The following is a 27,407-nucleotide window of genomic DNA, read 5'->3' on the forward strand; positions in this document are numbered from 1 at the left end:
AACATTTATTTAAAGTGAAGTCTTCAATGTTAAACAGTGCATGAAAGACCAAATGCAGTCATTGACAACGTGCTTCTTCTGCCAGCTCCAATACAAACTGGGCAGCAGGGTTAAAACAGAACATGACAACGTGCTTCTTCTGCCAGCTCCAATACAAACTGGGCAGCAGGGTTAAAACAGAACATGACAACGTGCTTCTTCTGCCAGCTCCAATACAAACTGGGCAGCAGGGTTAAAACAGAACATGACAACGTGCTTCTTCTGCCAGCTCCAATACAAACTGGGCAGAAGTATTAAAGTTCTGACATTCATGTACGTATTTAAAGCGCAGAACAATTGAAATGTCAGTTTATTTTTTATATAAAAATGTCAGACTGTCATTCACACCTTTTGTGCCAATATTCTGATCATTCAATGGAGAGATTGAAAGATGAGCTCTAGAAGTTGCCACTGCCCGTCAAATCAAAGAAGAAATATTTATGTATGTTATTAAAACGAGTCAGATCTAGGAATAGGATGAAATCCACAACCAGATATACCACGCCTCCGACTCCCAGCAAAAAGCTTTTATTATATTAAATACCACACATGTACTAAAGGTTCAAATACAAAGACACTGTACTACAAAAGTACAATGTACAAAGGTAGTACTAAAAATGCCACCCCTAAATATACTCACTAAATATCCCGACGTCAGAGAGCTGTGCAAATATTGTGAAATACTTGCTTTTTATATATTCTCATTCTTGACATGCCAGGACTGCACTTTTTTACTATTTAATTAAACTTGATTGTAAAAAATATTATCTCAAATTCATACTATTACAGAAACAGTGCTTGCATGAAAATGAAACATACTATAATGTTCTGCCGTTGTGTGTGTCACTGTTAGCTGGGTGTGTGTTTCCGACCGGAAGAGATAGGGGGTGGCACCGGAAGTTAGTTTGTTGTCGTGGAATACACGTGTAAGCATGCATAGATATATAGAACACTAGATAGCTTAAGGCGGAGTCACCAGCGTCACTGAACCGCCGCCATTTTGCTCCAGTCAGCCTTGAGTGAGGGTTATCGGTAGCTGAGCTGCCTGGAGCAAGATGGCCGCCCTACGACGACGTCGCTCTCCATTGGCCGGCAGCGCGGGCTATCTAGTGGCTATCTATATCTATGTAAAGCATGTAGCTGTGTGTGATGACGAGCGAGGTATTCACCTGTATGTAACCGATATCAATGGAATTAAACAACCCCAAAGAAGCATAAACCCCTCCTCATTCTTCATAACAATTAGTATGGCAGAACGATACAGTACATACAGACAGACTCGTTCCATTTGAGTAAAATAGTTAACTCACCGTCACCAATTCTGAGCCTTGGTTTGTGCTCGCCTGGACAGAAAACCCCACTCGCCTGGTTTGGAGGCTCTTGATGATGGAATTCATCAACTCGTCTTTTTTATTTTGTTCAGTTCTCAGCGGAGGCAAATGTATACGTTGCTGTGCACGAAACAGCAAGTCGAAGGCAGACTGGCTTGTGGAGGGTACAGGTTCTGGCGCTGGAGCCTTGCACTTCAGTGCCAAGTACTTGAATTGAAATAAGTTTAACACGGCGCCATTTGCTGGAGTCTGGCGCTCTCTACTGGAACAAAGGGCGCTCTACAAAATGCGTATTTTTTTCCGCTAATAGAAACTCCCATAAAATAAATTGGGTCGCACATAAATCTGCAGGGTCGGTCGGCAACCTGAAACCAACCATTATTTTTGTTAGGCTAACTGATGATAATGAAACAAACTCAATCATCTGCCTCAGCTTGCAGTGTACAGCCAATAACACTTGCACACAGTGCACAATACTGACCATGTATATTGGTTGTTTTTAAACCATCAGTTTGGACAGAAATACGGGCACGGAACTAAAGTGTCCATCAAATGACCACAGTGGCTAGTGAATTGAGATTTTCAACAGCTTAATTTCTTAGAGGAGTCAGTCGTTTTTAGAATAGAATAGTCAGATGCCCGCCAGCCGAAGTAAAATGTGCAACACCCTAAAAAACGTGGTATCTCAACTAGTATAAACCATCCCTATCTTAGCGTGTTGGACATTGAACACGACATACCACGTTTTAGAAAAAAACATCCTAAAATGTCCATTCCATTTGACTGGTGGCTAGCATTAATATCAAGACCTCTTAGACCTGCAATCGAAACTTTGTTCTTCTGCGAGTTCTCTCCGGGGGCCGAGAGCAGAGGGATCCAGTAGCACACAAAAGCAGCAAGCATATTCCACAGATGTAAGGCATCCATCTTTATTTTTATTTATTTTTTGGCATTTTATTGCTTTATTTCGGATACAAGAGAGGAAGGATGGGAGAGAGATATGGGGGAAGACATTCGGCAAAGGTCGCCGGATCCGGGAGTCGAACCCGGGACGCGTGTATGCTTTCTACAACGCAGTTCGGCGATTTGCGAATCTGATTGGCCACTGACGTTTCTGGTCATGTGACATGTGCGCCCAATAGCGTGACGAGCTGTGTCTTTGCCCATTTCCGCGTCGAACAGCCTGCAAAGCACCTGGCATTCTATCGCCATGCTCTAAGACAAACTCTAACCTTAACCAACTTCGAAAGAGTGCCTAAGCTTAACCGTCGAAAGAAGGGCAGGCATTCTATCGCCATGCTCTAAGACAAACTCTAACCTTAACTAGGGGTGCACCGATGTAACGGTCGGGTATCGGTATCGGCCGATAAGTGCCTTGTTGACTGCAATCGGCCCATCGGCCGATAAGCTCGAATGTGCCGATGGCAGTAGCCGATAAGTTCAGTCGCATCCTGCACAACGCCGGCCCCAGTCCCCCACACACACACAAGCTACTGCATCAAAGTTACTACAAAATATTCAACATTCTCTTTTGAGACTCCGCTTCAGACTCTTATCATTTGGCACTAAAAGCTAAACATTGTCACCGATATGGCTGTCCGCAACATGTCATTAATTGTGCATTCTCTTTTGAGACTCCACTTCAGACTCTTATCATTTGGCACTAAAAGCTAAACATTGTCACCGATATGGCTGTCCGCAACATGTCATTAATTGTGTACGCGAGGTGGTCGCTCAGTGACGACGCTAACGTGAGCTAGGTTAGCTAGCATGAGCTACCGGCAGATGGAAGACTAACGTTACTGGTGAAAATGTGATTTACGTTGGAATACTCCTTTGCCAACTTGCTGTACTTTGCTTGCAGGTCTGCAGCCATTATTGCTGGATTATGAATAGCCCCAACTTTAGCCAAGGTAACGTTATGGCTAAACCTTTAACGTTAGTTAACGCTAGCTTTCGGTTAGCTGTTCAATGCTATTAATAACACAACCAAGCGAACCCATCACAGCTCCCCGTCAACACCCCTCTCTCGGGAAGATGGCATTTAAGAAAGTATCTGCTGTTAAAATGACACAAACATTCGTTTTGTGGCATTAACGTTATATAGTTAGTGTTACACGTTCAATAACATCAGCATATTATTTACCCGAAGATAGCAAGTAAGCAAGGCATTACTCCGTTTATAGCTCAGTTCCATTCCGTTGCTCATTCCGTACCCAACTACCCATTCTGCAATCTGTTAATAAAGTTTTCAACCAGACAAATGTATAGAAAGGCTTTGTTTTATTATAACATTTGTTGCAGTAAAATCATTGTGTCTCGTTTTGGTCATGCTCATATCGGTGCATCCCTAACATTAACCAACTTCAAAAGAGCGCCTAAGCTTAACCAGTGTAGACACTTGCGGTCCCACGATTGGGCGTACATGTCACATGACCAGAAATGACCTGGCCAATCAGATTTGCAAATCGCCGAACTGCGTTGTAGAAAGCATACAAGCAGCCGGGACGGCCGCTATGCACTAGTCTAGTACAGTGCGTTACGTGGTACGCCACCTTGGCGCCCCTAAGGCGTCCATCTTAAGAGTGTTGAGGGCTGGATCAGTTCCTCCATGCATATTCTAGCAGCCCAGTTGACAGATGGCACAAGATCCATCTCTCTTACTGGGAAGTGTGTGCAGCCAATAAAAGTCAGGGCCCCACTGTCAAGTATCACCCAATATCAGAGGCCTCCCTGTCTTAGCACAGTGGTTCCCAAAGTCGGGGTCGCGACCCAAAGGTGGGCCGCGAGCAGCCACGGGTGGGCCGCGAGATGATTTTTTTTTTTTTTTTTTTTGTCAGGCCACTGAACTTAGAAGCAGGCCAGGACAGTGTTTCTAGTTGTATTCTAAAATTCTATTCTATTGTATTCTAAAATGTGACTATATGGTTTTATATTAACTTAATAAATAAACAAAAACGAAAAATCAACTTATTTCAACTAACATTTCAAACTAAATAACAGATTATGCACATAAAACGCTGAAAACAACCGAAGCAACAATAGTATTTTAATGAGGCTATTATTATTATCATTATTATTTTGCAACAAGTTAGCCCTCTCATAAATAGCACATATAAATGAATAACTAACTTGAACTAACTTAATAGGATTGAAGTGATATTTGGCTTAAAAAATCGGTCGCCTGGCAAAAAAAAAAAAAAAAAAAAAAGCCTGACGATGTGCATTGGGCCGCGGCTCTCTGACGCCTTATTTTCTGGGCCCTGGCCTGAAAAGTTTGGGAACCCCTGTCTTAGCAGATCAGATCCACATCCCCTCAGCGGCACAGCTACACGGAGAGGGAGGAGACAGGCAGAGGGGGAACATAATGACCTGACCAAGGCAAACCAGACAGAAGACAATATGGCCATGAATCAACCCCATTTAGTCTACTTCATTCATGCATTAACCCCACAAGAAAAATTATAAAAATAAAGATTCTTACAATGAATCAAAATTACTTGCATATTAATTTCTCCATTGCATCAATTTATCAACAAGAAATGAATGGCTAAATATCCACTGAGCTTTTGGAACTGGATTGGAAGTCCAATCTTATTGATCAATAACTGAGAATCCTTTCACAACATCTAGTCTCAACAAAGTATATTGCGTTGTCAGTGCGTGCCAAACATCACAATATATCAAGCTACATTCTACTGACAGAGCAATGACTTTTCCCATTCAAATGAACCCTTTTCTCATTTAAGATAATTAGCTAGATGGAGAGGCGGCTGGGTGGCGCAGCGGACATTGCGCTCGTCAGTCGTCACCAACGCAAGAGACACCGGTCTCGAATCCGGCTGTCAGCGTTGCCTCCGGCTTGGGCCGGCCGTCATACTGACGCAATTAGCAGAGTCAGCGGGAGGGGAGTCAATGGGTGGTAGTCTGGTCGTTGTAAACAGCGACTCCTACAGGGCACCTGCACAGCAAAGGCAGGAAATGGCCGGGGCAGTGTGAGCCTCCCCACACGTTACACCTCGCCAATGAGAGTCCACGCTGGCAGGTGAAAAGAAGTGACTGGCTGCCTCCACATGTATCGGAGGTGACATGTGATGGGCTTCTATCCTCCCTACGACCGACCAGTGGGGGGCACATGCGAGCAACGATCAGGGGAGAGGAGGGAGAATTGGCACGAGAGGAAAAATTGGGATGGGAGAAAAATCGCAGAAAAAGGAGAAAAAGTAGGTCAAAAAGATATATATATAATTAGCTAGATGGATGCAGGGGGTATCAGGGGGCAGCAGGAAGGAGCAGTCATCAAGATGATGTGGTTTATAAAAACCCTGGACTTTATTCAAGACACCACTATATTCACTATACGTGTAGTTAGCTAATAAGGCACTGGTATCATAGAATAGAAATACTTTAATCATCCAGAGGGAAATTTGACACTACACATCTGGATGATTAAACTATTTAATCTGGATGATTAAACTATTAAACTATTAAACTATTCTATGATACCAGTGCCTTATTAGCTAATGTACGCTAGCCGCAATGCTAACGTGATAATGGAAAATCCAAGTCACATTAGCACGTAAGCTAACAAAATTAGCAATATTTTTGTGAGACTAAACTCTTTGTTCTTGGTGGTAAATTGTGTTGATGTTGGTTTTGTTTAATCAATAAATGACGCAGAATACACAGTGAATGTATAATTTTTTGTTTATTACTTTGTTCTTACTGCAAACAAATAATGAATGCTAAAGTTTAGTAGTCGCGAGGCTATTTAAAGATGGCGGGTTTGTGTTTTTGTGCAGGACGTCCCCTGTGTAGCGCAATGATAGCGTAGTGACGATTTTCTCTTCTGACCATTCAGTGGTATGCAGTGTTTCACGTCACATTTTGGTATCACTTCTACCTAGGCCTGCCACGATAACACATTTTGCTGGGCGATTAATTGCCCCCGAAAATATCGCGATAAGCGATATTATTGCGACCGGTTAGAGAATTTTTTTGAGAAATTTATTTCCCAAAACTTTTATTTTGAAGCCCACCGCTCCGTCTTTTCCGGTTTAAGACTTTTATTTTGAAGCCCACCGACCGGACCGGAAGTATTGTTGTGATTATCCTAGCCGACAACTTGTCTCGTCCGGTTGTGTTTTTTAGTTTTAACGTTAGCTACTAACGTTAGATGCAGCTACTACAGGCAATCAACGATGAGGAGGAAGCGTCAAAGCAGTATATAATAGAATAGCTGTGGTGCGTAGGCACTGCAGCACGACTCGAAAACGACCCGTTATAATAAATTAATTCATGTTTAACTTGTCCCCGTCTCCAGTGCTTTGACTAGCCCCACCCGTTCATTGTAAACAATGATGCATGTAATTGTATTAACGTTATTCTGTGTTATTCTAACGTTACACTACAAATAACGCTACTTGGTTAAAATGAGCAACACTATTGAGAAATGTATTAAGCTATATGTGGCGTTGCTACTGCCCCACGGAGCTCCCGTGCTGTGCTCTGTAGTAACGCCAGCGGCCAACCCACACGGAGAGAGACTGCAAGGGGCACTGGTTCCGCCTCATTAAAACAAACGCGCAAATAGCAATTAATCGCGCCCGTCAAAATCATTGCATTCATTTTAATTATCGCGGCAATTAATCGATTTATTGCTTATCGCGGCAGGCCTACTTCTACCTGCTTGGAACCTCGACAAAGCAGGTACTAAAAAAGTACCCGGGACCAGGTACTATCAGCAAATTTTGGCAAATTTGAAAACCGAAAAAAGGCAGAGTCGAGTCGAGTAGGTACCAATGCCATGCAGTGGAAAAGAGGCATTAGTGAAGTACCATTGTTAAGGCCATTAAGCAGTATGGCTAGGCTACACTGATGCAGCACTGCTACTGCCATTCTGAAGGTCAGTATCATTTGCCTGAATTTCCTCTAGATGGCAGTACGAGCAAGGGGCCGTGGCTTGAATTTAACTTAATGATAGAGAAGCAATGCCTGCTCGACCGTATGCAATCTTCAGAAATAATAGAAATAGCAAATGTAGTCATCAGCACTCAAAAATAGGTGTAATACTTGTATTAATGCACAGTAGCAGTAATCACAGACCCGTTCTCACCCTAGACTTTCCTCAGTGCTACTATTATGATCTTCAGAAATAATACCTCCTACAAATGCGACGCAGATAGCAAACCCATTGAAATAACAAGCATGTATGGAAAATGTGCTATAAAACAGTGTAGAGTAGAAAGGAAACACTTCAAACCTCACCAAGGACCTCAGTGACAGACACCAGCTGGTAGGATAAATAGCATGACAAGCAATATTGCGATATTATCGTGATAATATTGTATTGTGGGGCCTCTGCTATTGTGAGTTCCAAAACAAAAAATCTATTTAGCTAGTTATTTGAGGGGTCTCATTTTGGTGCTTTAAAAAAAAATCTATAATTTAATAAAGCTTTGAACTGAATATGAATAGGGCTGCAACAATTCGTCTACAACGAATTTGGTAGATTTGCATATTCACGATCGGCACATCGTATTTTTACTTGTATGTGCCTTTTGCGGTGGAAATGACTAGGGATGCACGATATTGCTTTTTTGCCACCGATACCGATAACTTTATGCTCCTCAAGCCGATAACCGATATCCGATATTTATTGTATTATAAAAAAAAATTTAATGTATATATTTTTTTTGATCAATTTCGGGCGGCTAGGTGGTGTAGTGGGCAAGGTTAGTTAACATTATGAACAAGCATTGTTGTGTGATGATGAGCAGAACTCATGGATGATTGCTGTGTGTAGCCTATATTGGACGAATCGCCTGGTAACATTAGATGTGTATTGTCATTGTCATGTTGAAAGAGATTATTTACAATGTGAAATTGACAGAATTTGCACAGCAGACCACTTGGAACTAGAGTTGTTCCGATACCGATACCAGTATCGGAAATGCCTCCGATACTGCCTAAAATGCTGGTATGGGTATCGGCGAGTACCCTCTAGTGTTGTCAAAAATATCGAAATATCGATACATATCGATACTGAATATTTAAAATGGTTTCAATACTCATTTCCCGAAGTATCGATACTTTCTGCAATACCGATACCAGCTGGCTTGCTCCCGCAAGTTAAGTTGTTGACAGACAGACGCGCTGCCAGAGCACACTTGCCCTTCCGCCTCCTCCTCAGAGACCGGCAACAGACACAGGCTGCTGCAGCCTCCTCCCCCTCACAGCCGGGACATGCTTCAGTTAGTAAACAAAGCTATTATTAGCTAACGTTAGCTGTCGTTCCTCCGTTAGCTTATGCTAGCTAGCTGGTCACCTATTACTTCATGGAAACGGAGTAACGTCAAGCCGAGCCCACCCACACTACACCAATACACGCATGAACTCGACACAACTACCCCGTTTCCAACGTTAGGTCGAGCGGAGCCCATCCTACACTAGTACACGCATGAACTCGACACAACGTTACCCCGCTAAGGCTGAGCCCGAACGTTCGAACGTTCGTTCGTTAAGCTGACATTCGGACTTTAATTAATGGGTTCGAACGTTCGGTGAAAAAAAATAAAGCAGACGCAACGACGGTGAGGCGATGTGAAGCGGCGCGTCCCCCGAGTCGCTCGGCTCAACCAGTATCCAGTATGGTCTCTGCCGGGCTGTTGCTGGATACTCAACCAGAGCTCTAGTCTCAACCAATGCAATAGAACAATTTTGATTGAATGACAGGCGATTCTGCCAATTACGTCACACCGCTTGCAACCGCCTCTGCTGTTACCACCAATCGGCAAGCGTTTATTATTTTTTTTACTTCCGGCAATGCCGCCATTGATCTGCTTCTGCTTGAGAGAAGCATTAACGTAGCGTTAGCTCCCCGCCGAGGAAGTAAAAGTTGTAACAACTTTCCATATGTGAACCTGCGGAAGGATCATTAATGAATACCAGCCTTTTTCGGCCACGGAGCGCGAGCTTCATGGCGGGAGGTGGTTGCGTTGGAAACAACTCTGGCCGAGGCGGCAGGCGTGTTGGGAGCCCGGCGGGACCCCCGCGCCGGTGTCTCTCTGTCTCTCTGCCGTCCCCCGTTCAGAGGTAGACGGTGGAAGGAGCCGAGGCGCGCGCCCCTCTCCTTCCCGTCGACCAAGAGTGAATACCTGTTATTGAACGTGTAACACTAACTATATAACGTGAATGCCACAAAACGAATGCATTTGTTTATCTAGCCCCTTACGTGACTGCGGTGTGCAAGGGCTATTGTTTATCATAAGTAGGAACTTTATGCAGTACTCAGTAGCTTGTTTATTTTCTTCTGAGTGCTTTGTTTAATTACATGTTTACATGAACAGCCACCACTGTAAACAACATGTTTTTTCACCAATAGATTATGCAATGCCGCTCTCCGTAGGATCTATAATAATAAAATTAAAAAAATTATATATAAAAAAAAAAAAAGTAATAAAATTTTTTTTTTATTAAAAAATTTACAAAAAACCAACGTTCGAACGTTCGTTTGATAAACCCTGGCGAACGTTCGAACCCTAAAAACAGGGTTCGGGCTCAGCCTTATACCCCGTCTCCATGAAGTGTCCAATTAGCAGCAATGTTGTTGAAAATGTAATGTTAATAAATGCTCCGAGCATAGCTCCGGAGAAATCTCCCTCTCTCTCTCTCTCTCTCAAGTACCCTTGTTTTCGGGTCATAAGTAGAAAGGTGCGCTCAGTAGACCTCAAATCTCCAGCAGCAACTCTCTTTCTCTTTCTCTTTCTCTTTCTCTCTCTCTCTCTCTCTCTCTCTCTCTGATCTAAAGATAAACAAAGGGTTTTAAAAGTGTATTTATCTCCTCGTATAGTACCAGAGAGAAGCTGAGGAGAATCAACCAGCAACAAAAGCTAAATTTGTTAAAAAAAATAAAAGTAAAAATAAAAAATTATTATTATATATATATTTTTTTTTGGTATCGAAATGGTATCGAAGTATCGATACTTTTCAAGGTATCGTATCGAAATTCCAGTATCGTGACAACACTAGTACCGTCTAATTCTGCGCTCCGATACCATATGACGTAATTTATTAACAACACGTGCGGTCTGTTGAGCAGGGTTTCCGTTAGAAAAAATTGTTGCCGGCCTCAGTGTCCGGTAGATTTCAATCTACCGGTCAAATGAGAGAAATTCCGGTCAGTTTATTGAGCTTAAAAACAATTGATAGGCAAAAGAATGACAACAAAACAAAAGAATGACATCATCAAGGCATGTAGATTTATAATATTTTTACTTAAAACTAGGCTACTTTTGCGTATAAAGTCATTATATTCCAAATAAAATAAGTCCCGAGACTCGTGCTGCTGCCGACTTTAAATCAAATAGGTGTCTGTGGGCAGTCGCCCGACATTAATAAACAACAGTCTGTTATAATCACATTTTTATGAGCTAACGAATTCCGTTATATTGGACATTTGTATTAATTATATCAAGCGAAGAACTGAGAAATTTGGCAGAGAGACGGCAACATTATCGTGGGTTTGCGTGACGACTCTCTCCACCTCGCAACGACTTATTTGCAAAGAGTATGGTGCTGCAGAGCAGCTGATTCAGCGGTTATTGGCTCTTTTCTGGGGACCGCACAGCAGCGCCCCCCACCCAACATTGAATTGAAAATGGCTGAATTGGAGTACTGCTGGAATACTGCATTGTGCTGCTGCTGCTCCGGCTCTGCAGCTTCACAAAAGTTTGCACACCCAGCACTAAGCTCTCGCTGACAACGTCGTTGTCATTATTAGAAGCAACGAGGAAACAAATGTAATGATTGTTTCGTTCATCGCATAGGCTATTTAATTTTAGCCTATTTTAATACAATTCAAATAATCAAATTGTGCTTAGACTCAGGGAATTATTTTCACCGGACATTAAGACCGGAAAGATTAAATATGTCGGACTTCAACAGATTTTGCCGGTCAAATACCGGTAATTACCGGCTAACGGAAACGCTGCTGCTGAGTGAGCATTATAAAACAAACGTGTTTTTAATTGACCGTGAATTAAAGTGTCAATACTGTTTGTCATTTTAACAGCAGATACTTTCTTAAATGCCATCATCGCGAGAGAGGGGTGTTGACGGGGAGCTCTGATGGGTTCGCTTGTGGTGTTATTAGCATTAGCTGAAGAGCTAACCGAAAAGCTAGTTTTAGCTTTAACGTTACCTTGGCTAAAGTTGGGGCTATTCATAATCCAGCAATAATGTCTGCAGACCTGCAAGCAAAGTACAGCAAGTTGGCACAGGAGTATTCCAAGGTAAATCACTTTTTCACCAGTAACGTAACGTTATATTGTCTTGTTTCCATCTAACGTTAGCTCATGCTAACCTAGCTCACGCTAACGTGGTCACTGATCTACCCCTCGCACACAATTAATGACATGTTGCGGACAGCAATATCGGTGACAATGTTTAGCTTTTAGTGCCAAATGATAAGAGTCTGAGGCGGAGTCTCAAAAGAGAATGTTGAATATTTATTGTGTAAAAGAAGCAGTGAAGCCAGACCAGCACTCTTAGGCCCTGTCCACACGAGCGTTTGGATTTAATATGACCGAAGTTTGAAAAAATAAAACTCCGTCCACACGCTGAACACAGGTGAACAACCGTGTATAACTGCATACTCACGGCAGAGCTGGGAACCCAGCAACCGATACATTTAGTACAATGTAATACAATGCCAAAACAGTAGGCGGCGATGTTGTTCAGACATGAAGGCCATTTCAATCAATCAGAAAAGGCTGAACGCTCACTAAACTTCCTGTGGTTGCGATCTGCCATTAATTCACTGAAGAAGAAGAAGAAGAAGAAGAAGAAGAAGAAGAAGAAGAAGAACTTCCTGTTTAGAAACATAGCTGGACCCTATTGATAATTTTGCCAACAGAACATATATTTTCAGCAAAGAAAGAAACTGCAATAAACAAACGGATACATTCACTGTGTGTTCTGCCTCTCATTTTGTTGATGAAACAACCATCAGCAACACAATTTACCACCAAGAGCGGATAGTTTAGTCTCACAAAAGACCGCCGGTGTTGTTAGCTACATGCTAATGTGAATGGCTATATCCATGTATAGTATATAGCTTAAATGCTAACGTAATATGGTAACGTTACCGATATGAAATGGATGCAAACGTTATTTAACACATTGCAGAATGGGTACAATACAATACGGCTCAATACAAACAATTGTTAAGGGGATGCAGTCTGGACTGGGTTCCTTATAACAATAACTTGACAACACATGAGTTTAGCTGCAGCTTAGGGCTGGGCGATATGGCCTAAATATGATATCACGATATTTTCTGACCTTTCGGCGATACACATCACGATGTTTTTCTTTTTTACCCCAAACAATTCATTATGAGGCTTACCAAGACAGTATTTGATTTTGCAAGCTAACATTAAAGACAAAATAAAATACCCATGCATTTAGCATTTTTATATTATATATTAGATTTAGATTATTAGATTATATATTGCATATATTTAGCAATGAGATATTATATGATTTAGATATGAAATATGATTAATTGAAAATGGGGGACCCTGATGTAAACAAGACTAAAGTCTTTCTCTGGTCTGCATCCCCTTAACAATTGTATGTATTGAGCTGTACTGTACCCATTCTGCAATATGTTAATAACGTTTTAAATCAATCAATCAATCAATAGCATTTTAGCATTTTTATGAAACTACTGTATATATGTATGTCTCTAAATGTTTTGATGAATTGAAAATGGAGGACCCTTATGTAAAAAAGTCGAAAGTCTTTTTCTGGTCTTCATCCTCCTGTACTGTATTGTACCCATTCTGCAACCCTTTAACAAAGTCTTCACTCATTCATTCTGACGGAAACATAATCATTTTGATTGACAGTCGAGTCTGCCAATTACGTCACAGCGCTTGCACCCGCCCTGCTGTTCTTAGGACCAATCGGCAAGCTTCCTGACTTCCTGAATGTCCTGTGTGCTGAACAACGTCAACAAAGCTACTAACGTTAGCTCCCCGCGGCCGTCGAGTAGGAGACCAGTGCTCTACAGGATGACTAAATGAGGCATAATGATTTTACTACAACGAATGTTATAATAAAAGCCTTTCCATACATCTGTCTGATTGAAAACTTTATTAACAGACCGCGGAATGGGCATATCTCAGCACGGGCTGAGATATGAACGAGTAACGTGTGGACAGATTGACGCGACACAATCCTCTTGGGCAAAACATCACGATATCCACGATACGTTGAAAAAGTGTATCGTTAATGAACTGTACCCGATATTTATATAATATCGTCATTAGGGGTGCACCGATATGAAAATTGGCCACCGATACCGATACCGATTGTTCAACTAACACAATCGGCCGATACCGATAATTGTGGCAAAAAATAAGTATTTTTAATTTTAATATTTTTTTTAATATTTTTTAAATTTTTTTAATGAAACTACTGTATATTTGTATGTGTGTTTGTATTTGTAGGCCTCTTTACTTACTTAAAAAAGGAAACATCAAGAAATATGTTTATGGTATCACTGATCCCTCTCCCAGTATCGTCTGGCGGCCTGCAGAGGGATACTATTTTCTCAACCAGAGCTTTCAACCAATGCAATGGAACCATTCTGGCGGCCTGCAGCGGGATACTATTCTCTCAACCAGAGCTTTCAACCAATGCAATGGAACCATTTTGATTGACAGTCGATTCGGCCAATTACGCCACACCGCTAGCACCCACCTCCTGCTTACCACCAAGCGTTTATTCATTTTTCTACTTCGGGGCATGCCGCCATTGATCTGCTTGGAGTTGTGAGAATGCGAGTCAAACTCAGAACCACAACAAGCTAATACGTTAGCTGCCCGGCAGTGCCCGCCGACCAGCGCGCTCCACAGGATGGCCAAACGAGACACAATGATTTTACTGCAACAAATGTTATAATAAAACAAAGCCTTTCTATACATTTGTCTGGTTGAAAACTTTATTAACAGATTGCAGAATGTGTAGTTGGGTACGGAATGAGCAACGGAATGTAACCGAGCTATGCACGGCTTGCTTGCTATCTTCGGGTAAATACTATGCTGATGTAATTGAACGTGTAACTAACTATAATAACGTTAATGCCACAAAACGAATGTTTGTGTCATTTTAACAGCAGATACTTTCTTAAATGCCATCCTCCCGACAGAGCGGTGTTGATGGGGAGCTCTGATGGATTCGCTTGGTTGTGTTATTACATTAGCATTGAACAGCTAACCGAAAGCTAGGGTTAACTAATGTTAAAGGTTTAGCCATAACGTTACGTTGGCTAAAGTTGGGGCTATTCTTAATCCAGTAATAATGGCTGCAGACCTGCAAGCAAAGTACAGCAAGTTGGCAAAGGAGTATTCCAACGTAAATCACATTTTCACCAGTAACGTTAGTCGTCTGCCCCCGGCTATGAACGGACTCGGAGTAATGCCTTGCTGCTATGGGTAATAATAATATGCTGATGTTATTGTCTGTGTAACACTAACTATATAACGTTAATGCCACAAAACGAATGCCTTGTTAATCATAAATAGTAACTTTGATGCAGTAGCTTGTGTGTGTGTGGGGCGGACGGCGGGCGTTGTGCAGGTAGGTCGCGAGTGAATTTTTTTTTTTTTGCCTTTTGACGCTACACAAATGGATGGTTAGTTATCGGCGACTGCTATCGGCACATTTGAGCTTATCGGCCGATAGGCCGATAGCAGTCAACAAGGCACTTATCGGCCGATACCGATACCCGACCGATATATCGGTGCACCCCTAATCGTCATATCGCCCAGCCCTACTGCAGCTACATGTTTTCTCTGAGCGTCAACAGACATCAGTCGATCACAACACTCTTCAACACAGACGATACGTTTTGAACAAAAGTTTGTTACAATCATTTTCATATAACGCTACTTGGGACAGCTCTGCTGTAAACATTGGCTCTGCTCTAATCTCTCTACCCCGCGGTCTGCCATGAACATGGGAAATAATTGCGACAGCTCTGCTGTAAACACTGGGAATAACCTTGGTTGCTATGCCCACACGCAACTGCAAAACCGCACAACTTCACCCTGGCCACCGGTTTCAAAGACCGCGGTTGCAGTGTAGCAAATCCCCGGTTGTGTGTGGCCGAACAGTGCAACTGCGCACATACAATCATGGTTATATTAACACTTTGGTTGCCTAAGGTTAAATTCATGATATACCATAGATTGCCAGCGCTATTTGTCTATGGAGAAAGTCCCCTTCTTTGCAGGGCTATAACTTTTTAAATTCTATTGCTACATTGCCATTATTAGGGCCCATTCAAAGTCCTATATGTATTGTTCATTGTGTAGCAACGTTAAACTTTTTCATTCACATATTCATAGTAAAGTATGGTCTAATGTATAAGTATGTTTTCATCTCTTTCTGCAGCTTTCTCCAGAACGTGATCTATAGCCCCAAATACATTATATTGATGATGCAATACAGTTTTATGGCAATCAGCGCGATATAAAAAATTACAACTAGACGTACTTCTAGAAGTTACTACACGTCATCTGACCGGATGGGCTAGGGGCCGTTTATAATTCCGTGGGCAGCGTTATACCAATCATCTAATGTGGGTCAAATGTTGATAATAGCAGTTAGTATCGAAGACGGTAACGTTACACGCTGAAACTCACCCCAGTCTCCGCGCGCCGTTGGGCGATCATCGTAGAGTTGAAATCTTATCATTATGGGATGTAAATTTACCCGGTCCATCTCCAGCTTGTATAATGGTATATACGTCCAAATCATGTTGTTTATCGAGTTATTGGCAATCGATCACTGTGTAGCGTGACGAGCCAGAGTCGCGGGACCTATAGCGAGCACCCGGAAGTACTACGGACGTAGCACAACCTCTATGCCACTTCCTGTTAAAGCGATTGCGCCGATCGGCCACCAGATGGCGCTCCTGAACCGCCAGAGAGCTCAGTGGGTCCTGCTGGTGGATCTCAGGCCAGCGGAGGGGACATATGAATCCGATCGCAGATTTTTGAAATATTGATATAAGGACGCTGTACAGCGTCCCCCGGCAACTTGAGCATGGCCAGCAATGACGTCAAAACACGTTTCATGGTAGTCAAAGTGTTAAAACCAGCATTCGTGTGGACGGGGCCTCAGGTGCAAAAATAACAACAGAGCCTCTACTACTAACTGAAGTTACCGGAGCCTTCTGGAGTGCAACAACATATAACGTCCGTGCGGAATCAATGTCCCAATGAACTCATTGAGATAGTTGTCAATTAATGATACTAATACTAATCTATACAATAACCTGTTGTTGAATAAATACCATTACTTTATAGTTATTACTAAAAAACAGTATATATAAAACCGTAGCTGTAAAAAAAATAAAATAAAAGAAAAAGGTAAATGTATGCACTGGTATCGGATCAGTATCGGCCGATACCCAAAGCTTAGGTACGGGAATCGGATCGGGAAGGAAGAAATGGTAACGGAACATCTCTACTTGGAACCAAGTAAGAGAAAGAAACATGGATAGCCGTTTTTTATCCAGTTAATGACAGCGGCCGGCCAGCTATCAAAATAACCGTTATGCACATCGCTATAGCCTAGAGATATTCTTTAGTCTGATACAATCCCAAGCAGTACATACGTAATTCCTCTAATAGTAACCGGGTCTCAAATACAAGCCGGGTCTCTATTAATGGCCGGGTGCGCTCTTGAGCTAAGCAATTATAAGCCGGCCTCCTAATACAAGCCGGGTTACTAATATACTGAGCTGCATACTGAGCTAGTTACTTGATTTCACTTTGAAAACGTTGAAATGACCAGTGACCACCTGTAATTGCACTGTTTACTATTTCATACAGTACTTGGTTTCAATAAATGAACCCAGTACATTTTACTGGGTTCAAACTGACACAAAATGTTGATTTATTCATTATGATCCGTTTGAAAATTTGAAATATAGGCCTCCCTCTTATACAGGCCTCCTCCTAATACAAGCCTGGTACCCGCTACAGTTGAAACAAATACAAGCCGGGGTTACTATTAGAGGAATTACGGTAGTATACAAGCACCTAAATGTAGTTATGCACCCAATTTAGAAAATTGGAACATTCGCCACTTTCTGTTGAATGTGTGATTAGGGATGGGTACCGAATTCGGTACTTTTGAGTAGAGTTGTTCCGATACCGATACCAGTATCGGAAATGCCGCCGATACTGCCTAAAATGCTGGTATCGGTATCGGCGAGTACACGTAAATTCTAGCCTCCGATCCCATGATGTAATTTATCTCCTGCCGAGTCCTGCGGAGAGTGAGGATTATAAAATGAACATGTTTTAAAGTGTGATGCTGTGTCATTTTAACAGCAGATACACTTTCTTAAATTCCATTGTCCCCGACAGTGCAGTGTGACGGGGAGCTCGGACGGGATGTGTTTTGCTGGTGTTATGATAGCATTAGCTGGAAAGATAGCTAGTTGGAAGTTCCAACTTGGAACAACATCCGCTTTAACGTTACATCAAATCAGATGATCGCCTGTCCTTTCTCCAGGACCTAACACTGTCCGTGACCGTCTATCAACAATAATGCACCCACGGTGAATTGTATTTAAGTTAAGTAGCTACTGACTAGCGTTAGCTGACTATTACTAACGTTATCAAATGTCAATGCAGGAAGACGAGCTAGGTCAGTTAGCTTAGCTTGATAACGTTACCGTGTCTAAAGTTGGTGCTATTTATAATCCAGAAATAATGGCTGCAGACCTGCAAGCAAAGTACAGCAAGTGCCAAAGGATAAGAGTCTGAGGCGGAGTTTCAAAAGAGAATGTTGAATATTTATTTTGCATCAAAAATCACAACATGAACGTTCTATCTGCCACTAGCTTACAGACTGAATAGGGTATATCTGCAGAGCCACGGAGTAGCGAGTGCAACACCGTTTAATGTCCGTGTGGATCATTGGAGTAGGGTATATCTGCAGTGCTGCAGCCCATACTCATTGATTAATGATACTAATACAAATCTATACAATCACCTGTTGTTGAATAAATACCATTACTTTCCAGTTATTACTAGTAAAAACAGTATAACAGTATCTGTTAAAAAAAAAAAAAAGTATTTATATAATTTTTTATTGTATGCACTGGTATCGGATAAATATCGGTATCGGCCGATACCCAAAGCTTAGGTATCGGAATCGGATCGGAAAGGGAAAAATGGTATCGGAACATCTCTACTTTTGAGGTACAGAATTCGGTACTTTTGAGGTACCGAACCGAAACACGTCGGTACTACCGAGTATTGAATCAAGTGAGAAACCGAAAAAAAATAAAAAATAAAATAAAATAAAATATTTTTTATTCATTTTTTTTTTTTACTTTTTTCTTTTCATGTCAACGTTCACGTGCACAATATATGCTTAGCTAGGATTTGACTTGATTCAACAACAAAGCAGTCGGAGCAATGACAAGCCGAAAACTGTCGAAATTGTAGTTATTTGAAGTTTGGATTTTTTTTTTACGACTGAGGTACGTAAATTAAATTTCTTGAGACTAAAGTACAGAAAAAAGGTACCGTTGGGTACCGGTATCGATTCACAGGTACCGGTATCGGTTCAAATGTGAAAGGTACCCATCCCTATAGCTGCCGCGATTACCGCATTACCGCGGTATCGCTGTTACATCACGGCCACCGCAGAGTAGGCTGAATACCGCGTCACTGCTGTTTTTTATAATAATAATAATAATAAATTACCCTCCTCTCGTTGGGCTTGCGGCTCTGCAGATATACCCTACTCCTCTATCGAGGTTCCAATCGACCCTATTGGGTACCAGAAAAGTCACGTGAAACATTGCAGACCACTGATTGGTCAGAAGAGAGACGCGTCACACGTTGTAGCGTCATGCAGTGTGTTACCACCAATCGGCAAGCGCGTATTAGTTTTTTACGTCCTGAATGTCAGCTCATCACAACACGGCTAATAACGTTAGCTTTAACTCTCCGCCGGAGTGGACTACCATCGCTCCTCAGGAGTACTAAACGAGACATAATGATTTTACTGTCTGCAACGAATGTTATAATAAAAGCCCTTCGTTCTATACACTTGTCTGATTGAAAACTTTATTAACAGGCCGCAGAATGGGACAACTCAGCACGCTCTGAGCAAAGAAAGGAACTGAGATATGAATAGAGTATTGCTTGCCTTGCTATGGTCCGGTAAATACGCTGATGTTATTGAACGTATAACTATATAATGTTAATGCCACAAAACAAATGCCTTTATTATAAAGTAGTAACTTTATAGTAATAATAATAAGAAAGGGTCGGGGGGGTTAGGGGTAACCACCCCTGCCCGCGACACAGAGTGAACTGCGCACGACCAGAGGGGAAACTTCGAATCCGTGTTTCACTTTCAATAACTAATGCGTGCTTGCCGAATCCCAAACAATATTCATGCTGCAAAGTCATCCTCTAAAGATAGACATTTAGACTAGAGGCAGGCTATATGCTATAAAGAGTAGACTACTACTAAAAAAAAAATGCATTCAATTTTTTTTTTTTTTTGTGCGTGCAGTAATAACCGCGGCGGTAGGAAATATTTTGCAAATTTGTGCGGTAAGGAAAACATCAATACCGCGGCAGCTCTACCCATCCCTATGTGTGATACATACTGGCTTATGTGAAATCAAAATATATGTAGTCATATCTCTATTGTGCAGAAGCACGAAACTTTCATATGAAAATTAAATCGAGACAATAATGGATATCATTCATTTACAGCAGTGCCCCAGCCTTCAGTAAGGACTCATTCTGTCCATGTCAGGATCAACAGCCTGTCCATATAGACCAGTAGACACCAGTTCACATAACTCAACCGACTAACAAAAGGTATGGACTAACTTAAAATAATAGGCCTGCTATACCAAGCTTGACACAGACTGAACCATTTAATCAATCCCAACCTTCTTAGAGCAGCCATGGGTTGCAAATAAATAGTCTTACTTGGGTAATTCAAGCAATCAGGCATGCATATTGGGGTCATATGAGCACCACACTACCATGATTGAACATTTGGCAAAACAGATAAAGTTGAGGGGGGGGGGGTTGTTTTATGCTTACATTAATGTGAAGAACCCACATTTTAAGATTGAGATTGTAACCTAACCACAATACTTTAAATAGGGCAAAGTGTACTCTAGTAGCCCATCTTACCTGGGAGAAGAACATGCAGTCAAATAGTATGGTATTTATTACAGATTAACGCTTCAAAAATAGGTTATTCCATTCTAATTACACCGGCTGCTGCGCAATGCAGGCATAGCCAGCAGCTCTGGCCAAGAGATAATGTAGATATGAAACATACAGTCAGGGATCCTGGCTTCAAGTGAGATCCGGAGATCCGACGCTACAGTTCCGTTCTCAACAAGGACGAGGTGAATACCTCATCAGATTCAGCGTAGTAGAGAATTGTAGTTAAAAATTCCGCACGAAGCGGCAGGAAAATGTATTGGAAGGTAGACAGCGGAGGAGGAGACACGACTACAGCTACTAGGCTCCTGTCACCTCCCTGAGCTCAGCGCCGCATACGAGCTCCACCCTGATTCTCTACTGCCTTGTTGCAGTGACCGTGATCACCATGGCTCACTTAAACACAACACAGGAGCTTATTTAAAAACACACAGCCTGAAGATTGTGATACAGCAGGAGATCAGCTGGGGGGGGGGGCATTTAGCCCAGGCTGTGAAACATACATTGCAGAATTGCACCAGAAATCATGTTGGCCCAGCATGTTGTCACTACTGTAACAGAAAAACAAGCAGCAACGTGAACTGTAACGTTATGTCGAAGCAAGTCAACGTATTGAGGAGGTAGCATTTAACATTAATTAACGTTACGTGATGTTTAAATCAAGAACATCAACATTGATTCATAACTTACTCGTCCTGTCGGGCGCTATATTAGTTAGCTAAGTTAATGAGTATGCAGTTACCGCTATATTACCACCTGTAACCCAACGCTGTCTAATACAGCTAACATGGTTAACGGTACAGACGTGATATGATCAATAACTCATAACAATAAGGCGAGGAGGGGCGAATGGCAGAACTGGAACGTGACCTACATTTATTCGCGAGGTTGACGAGCAGAGCGGCAACACAGAGCTGCAGACACGAGTAACCAACTCACAACAGCAGAGTTATAATGTCGCCCGGCATGTTTTCAGCACAGTGTCGTCGTCGTCGTCCCACCTAACGCAACGTTAATAAGAACACATCTAGACTACTAGCCAGAGCGTCTGGCCGACGAGACGTCATCTACCGGTACATCTATATCTGGCCAACATGTCTAAAGTTAACATTATTAGCTCGACAACTGTCCCGATGTTACATCGAGATCACACAGAGACCCATCAGAAATGGAAAAGTTGTTTATAAATGTAACCTTACATTATTAACCCGAATCTCTCAGTGGAGACCTCACACGTCCCACCATAATCTAAAATAGAGATCGAAAATGTTTTTTGATCGATTATATACACAATCTATATTTTAGGTTATGGTGGGGCGTGATGTCTCCGCTGAGGTTTATAAACAACTTGTTCAGCACACGGGTCACCGTTTCTGATGGATCACAAATGTCGGCAATGCTACTAACGTTATGCATTGAGAAAGTTGACACGGTCTGTCGTTTTAATAGGAATTCAGAAATAGTCGTGTTGCGTTCAACCCGATATAAGTGCAACATGTCTTTAGTTAATGTAACTCAGCTAGGCCTGGTAGTGTAACGCTGGTAGTGTAACACTGTGTGTTGCTCTGCAGCTACCTGCTGCTCTGAGCGGCCTGGCCGCCATTTTGAGACAGAAACAGGAGGTGCAGAAATTACAGCCACATCGTCATTTTCCCCTCCTAGATTTCTTCAATAGTGGTCAACTTCTTGATTGAAAGCTACAGCAACTTACCCTAGTGTTCCCCCAGAATATCCTCAGTTGTCTGGAACAGTAGCACTGCCCCGACGAGGCAGTAAAATAGCGCTCCAAACGACGATATTGTGCTGTGGAGGTGAGGTATGCCGTCTTGTCTCTAGTCTCCAGCGATCCTTGCTTGTTTTTCGCACCGCATTCGCCTTCAGGAACGGGCACGCGCACGAGCTCGCGTCCAGACTGGCGGAGCGCGCACGCCCTTGAGCGCAGCAATAGTATTGCAAACCAATACAACATAATTATAATTCAACAACAAAGTATTACGCAAATTAATGGTGTCAAAACTATTTGTTAAATTGTTCCCTTGTAAATCAATTTCAATTAGATCAAATTAAAATGCAATGATTTTGTAGAGCGCCTAACATCATTGACCATATAACTGCAATAATGGGCTTATTTAGACCCGTTCTTCTAGCTCAGTCTATGGGATACGTTCCATTAGGCTATTAGTACACGTTTGATCAACGCATTTACATTGTGTCTTGCCCCTTAATTTCGTTTATGACTGAGACAACGTTGTGGTGGTGAGTGGGTTAATAAAAAAAAGAAGGCAAAATGTTCTTACTAGTTTTCCTTTATTCATTGTTTCAATACAAAAGCATACTCAGACCAAAAAAATAATTAGATTGTTATTTTGTAAAGCGCAACAAAGAGTACCACACAGCAGGGGAAGCGGACTCAAACACTAGGCTTTATGTGCAGAATAAATCTGTCAGTTTGAAAAAAAAGAACAACACCTCAGTCCATCCTGGTGCAGTGGTGCCTAAAGGGAACAACCACCAAAATTAAGAATCCCAATGTTATTTCCATGGCCCAGGAAAGTTCAATCAATATTTATGAACACAAGCTAGTCTCTCATGAACCCAGAGAAGTTAAAGCTCAAACTTGTGATGTCATCAGGTATAACATTCAGAGCTGCTCCATAGACAATGCATGGGCGACACATTTTATGGACCCACAGAATGTTTTTTTATTCCAAAATTAGCTTTAGTATTCCTGGTTTATCCATATACAGAACCTTTCCCCGGCTGCTTCTCAGTGTCACCTATAACATATTTACCCAATTCATCGTCTATGGAGCAGATGTTATACTTGATGGCATCATGAATTTGAGTTTTAGCACTCTTAACATTTTTGGACTGTCTTAAGACCCTAGGACTAGGCTAGGAGTAACAATGTATGAAATCTTACATTGGGTGTAGTTTCCCTTTAAGTGCCACACAGACACAACACTGCAAGCTGACCAGTGGGGGGTTAGAAATTAGTTGAGTAGTGTATGGTGATGTTAGGTTTGTACTCCCTTCGACCCCAACAACAAGTGACTACACATTATGAGGGCCATCTCCACCTATATATCTAAGAAACAATGGTTTCTTGAAATAAATTAAACTGGACGAAGAGGACTGGACTCAGGACAGGCTGTCATGAGAGCAGAATCTAAAACTTGACAATCCATTTTTCTCTGATCATTTCGGACATTCAGGTGATTGCCAATACAAGGGTAAAACACATTGATATTTCTCAAATTAATTGATAAGAGAATACATTTCCATCTTACTTTTCTATAGTAAACCATATATGTTATTGCATAATTGCACTACTGCAACTGAACCAGACATCTAGTGACATTTAAAATCTGTTTTCTTTCTGCATGCATTTACTTTGAAAATACCAGGAGGTACTGTATATTGTTAAAACAATTCAAAACAGGAATATGATACAGCTACTGGAATTAGTGCTAGACCGATTGCACCATGATTCTATGTACCATTATAAGAACATATATCTATGTAGACAAGTAGTTTGACTCTCAACTGAGTTTATTCTAGATCAGAAACAGTCAGTCCCAAACAATAAGACTGGGATTCCTGCTGGGATTTTGACAAGTTCAAGACATGTTCAACAAGTATCAGTCGTGGCCATTAGAACATCCAATTCGATCAACGTTTTGTTCATCATTATTCCAAACTGAAGCATATGTAGAACTTTGCACACCAGAATAACAATGTGCTGCAGTATCATAATATATTATGAGACTGTCTCATTTATTAAATTATTTTATTTGAGAGAGTACAATCTCTAGTGCGCCACCCCATGGCCAAGAATGGTATGATGTTTTTGCAAAGATTTGAATGACTTCCAGGTAGGAGGAAATGCACATATACTGTACTTGAAAACAAACGTTTTTAAAGAAAAAAAAGCAAAGATGGAAGGAAACAAAAATCAATAGGCATAATTTCACTTATATTTTTTTTCAAAAAAAAAAAAAAAAAAAGAAAAGGGCAAAAGTTTCACCAGTAATTAACAGATAACCACCCTGGTTCCATTCTGAAGCATAAATAGGCACAAATCACACGCCATGATGTTCTTACTATTGACCCGTCAAATTATGTTTCAGAAGCATAATCATCAAGAGAAATCACTAGTTAACTGTTCACTCCCTCTTTGTTGCCTCATCATGTTCATAAGGCTTCATCTATTAGGAGGAAATGCACCCAGTATAGCAGTCTATCTTACAGAGTGCAGTTATAATATATAAAACAAGACAAAAAGCTGCACTTCTATTAAAAAAAGAAAAAAGAAATCAGTTCCAGCATTAATTCTATTGCTTCAATCACATACATTTAGACACAGCAACAGTTTAGAAAGAACGCCAGGGGAGGGACATGTCACATGTATGCAAGCACACACAAACCTTTATCTGTCTGTCTTAATTTCTTTTGGTATATTACATCAAAGCAGCCCTTCTTCACCCACTTATGGTGGTGCTGTGTGTGTGTGTGTATGTGTCCAAACAGCCTAGCATAAAGTGCACTAGATACTGCTGAAGGAAGACACTCCAATTGATCACAGCTGGTTTTCTGTCAACTATAGCCAAGTGAATGGCGTGACCCAAAATTATGGAAACATGAACACAAACAACAGGAACTGCTCTGCTTGTGTTCGGTGTCATAGTGGTAAGTAGTTAAATTTCAGTCACTTCATATATTAAAGCAGATTTACAACACTGCCGGCCATGAATGTTTACAAGATAAGCTACATCTGCCATCCTATGGTTTCACTAGGTGTAGAAAAATAAAAACATTTGGAAAAGTGGTGGCTCACTTCAACCTCTTCATTAAACGATGCAGCAGCGGGTCGTGTCTCAAAACGCCTGGCCATTAGATTCCCTCGCGGACGACAAATACAAACGCACACATATAAACATACATGCACAGAATTATTTTATGTGGAAAAATAGAGGAAGATTGAACACAGCTAATATACGTATATGTATATATATATATATATATAATCTACTGCTCAAGCCTAAGATGGACGTTTTCAAATCTGCATTTCCCGTCAGCATTGATCAAGTACCCCTCTAAACCCCTTACATATAGATTTATACATCTTTTCCACTTTTCTTTTTAATATATTTCCTATAAAAGACATGGCTTAAATTAATTGATAATTGACAGACCTAAAATGGCTTCGTTCCCTCTCCCATTCGCTTTTACAAAAAGATCTCCCATTTTGTTTACTGAAAAAAAAAGAAAAAAAAAGTGTAACAAATCAATCTAAACGATTGGTTGAAAAGCTCACAAAATGTGTCACTGCTGTGTCTGTTTGCAAGAAATGGGAACCATTTAGACAAATTCGACACCCACCCGGTATAAAAAAGAAAATAGAAAAAAAAGCAGATTTAATTACCCTTCGGGGGACGCTCGAGAATGATGGGCGATTGCTGGATAGAGAGAGATAGAGAAAGAGAGATAGAGATAGAGACAGAGAGGTTTGAAGAAACAAACAGAGAAAAGGGAATTTTATGTGTCCAAAACCCGAAATAAAAATAACTGAACTCAAAATTCTGAAGCCCCCACGTGAAAAATCTGGGAATTTGTAGTCGACTATTACCTGGTCTTAGTGCACAGTAGAAATGTACCCCTGAGTTGTAGGACAGGGTGTGAGTGCACTGTTATTTTTAAGCACCATCGGGAGGGATTGCCACAGTGAGGCTATGGTTTGCCCCGTTTTCTTAGTGGCTTGTTGGTAAGTAAAGGAGGGTGAGGGTTAAGTGTGGTCCTGGGCTCAGAGTATTGGGGCAGAGGGGCAGGGCTGATATGGGGGGTGTATGGTACAGTGGATAAGGCTCTGGTATACAATGTCATGGTCATCATTGGTCCCCGGCTCCCATCCACTCACACTCTTTTAACTCACAAACACACAGTATCAGAAGCAGCAGACATCGGAGTGACATTCATCCTGCTCCTCTGCCAAGTTCTCAGGCCGGGTTCGTTTGGTTTGTTTTCCCCTCAGATTGCACGATTACACCGATTCTAGAATCTCTATTTTATTCCCCTTCCCATATCGTAGGAACATTTCCTTGTCCTTCCTCTTACCTACAGTTATATAGATATTCTCTCCACTTGCCCCGACCCATCCCTCCCCCTCCTTTTATTTCATTGTTGATATATATATTTTTCTTCTTCTGCTCGGTTCTTGGGTCCACAGGCTCAATTAAATGACTGTCGCATCACAGCCTCCCCCTTCCCACGCTAGCAGAACATAGCTGTGTTTGGGGGGCTTTTGACATTAATCGTCAATGGGCATTTTGTCCTCCAGTTCAAGCAGGCTGTCCTCTGTGAGCTCCTCATTCTTCCCCGACTCCTGCAGCTGCTGCCGCCTCTGAACCTCAGCCTTCAGGTTCTCCAGGTCCTTTTGGCTGAAGAGGGGGAAACCATGGGGATCAATACTTAGTTGGCACCCATCACATTTCTATATGTGAAACTTAAAGAGTACTATACCGGACACATTTTTACCATGCGCCATAACTGGAGATTGTCCATCTTTAATCAATTTTGTGTTCATAATACATAAAATGAATACAGAGCTTTTTCAGTGATCAAAGATGCTTTAAGCAACAAAAGACGAAACAAAACATAACAAAAAACATGTTAATGTTCATATGTATTATGGTGTGTGTGTTTTAGCATAGCTCAGCCTACCTTGCTAAACGCCATTCACGCGGTC

At 41.5% G+C, this 27,407-nt stretch overlaps 2 protein-coding genes across 4 annotated transcripts in view; both read right to left on the reverse strand.

The window, feature by feature from the left end:
- The window catches only part of LOC311241883 (lissencephaly-1 homolog A-like), a 233,183-nt gene extending 210,657 nt beyond the window's left edge, over positions 1 to 22,526 (reverse strand). Inside the window, exon 1 of the mRNA XM_084330823.1 lies at positions 22,374 to 22,526. The gene's annotated coding sequence lies outside the window, so the exon portion shown is untranslated. The remainder of the gene's footprint in view (positions 1 to 22,373) is intronic.
- A 426-nt stretch (positions 22,527 to 22,952) lies between these two features.
- Positions 22,953 to 27,407, reverse strand: part of cluha (clustered mitochondria (cluA/CLU1) homolog a) — a 166,615-nt gene continuing 162,160 nt past the window's right edge. For 2 of the 3 annotated variants that reach the window (XM_084330543.1, XM_084330542.1), the window contains exon 27: positions 22,953 to 27,099. In XM_084330543.1, the coding sequence (XP_084186669.1) occupies positions 26,970 to 27,099 (130 nt within the window). In that variant the 3' untranslated portion in view covers positions 22,953 to 26,969. The remainder of the gene's footprint in view (positions 27,100 to 27,407) is intronic. The other variant, XR_014620562.1, reaches the window with a different exon arrangement.

This window comes from Notolepis coatsorum (assembly GCF_963971535.1).
Source record: "Notolepis coatsorum genome assembly, chromosome: 1".
Taxonomy (NCBI): domain Eukaryota; kingdom Metazoa; phylum Chordata; class Actinopteri; order Aulopiformes; family Paralepididae; genus Notolepis; species Notolepis coatsorum.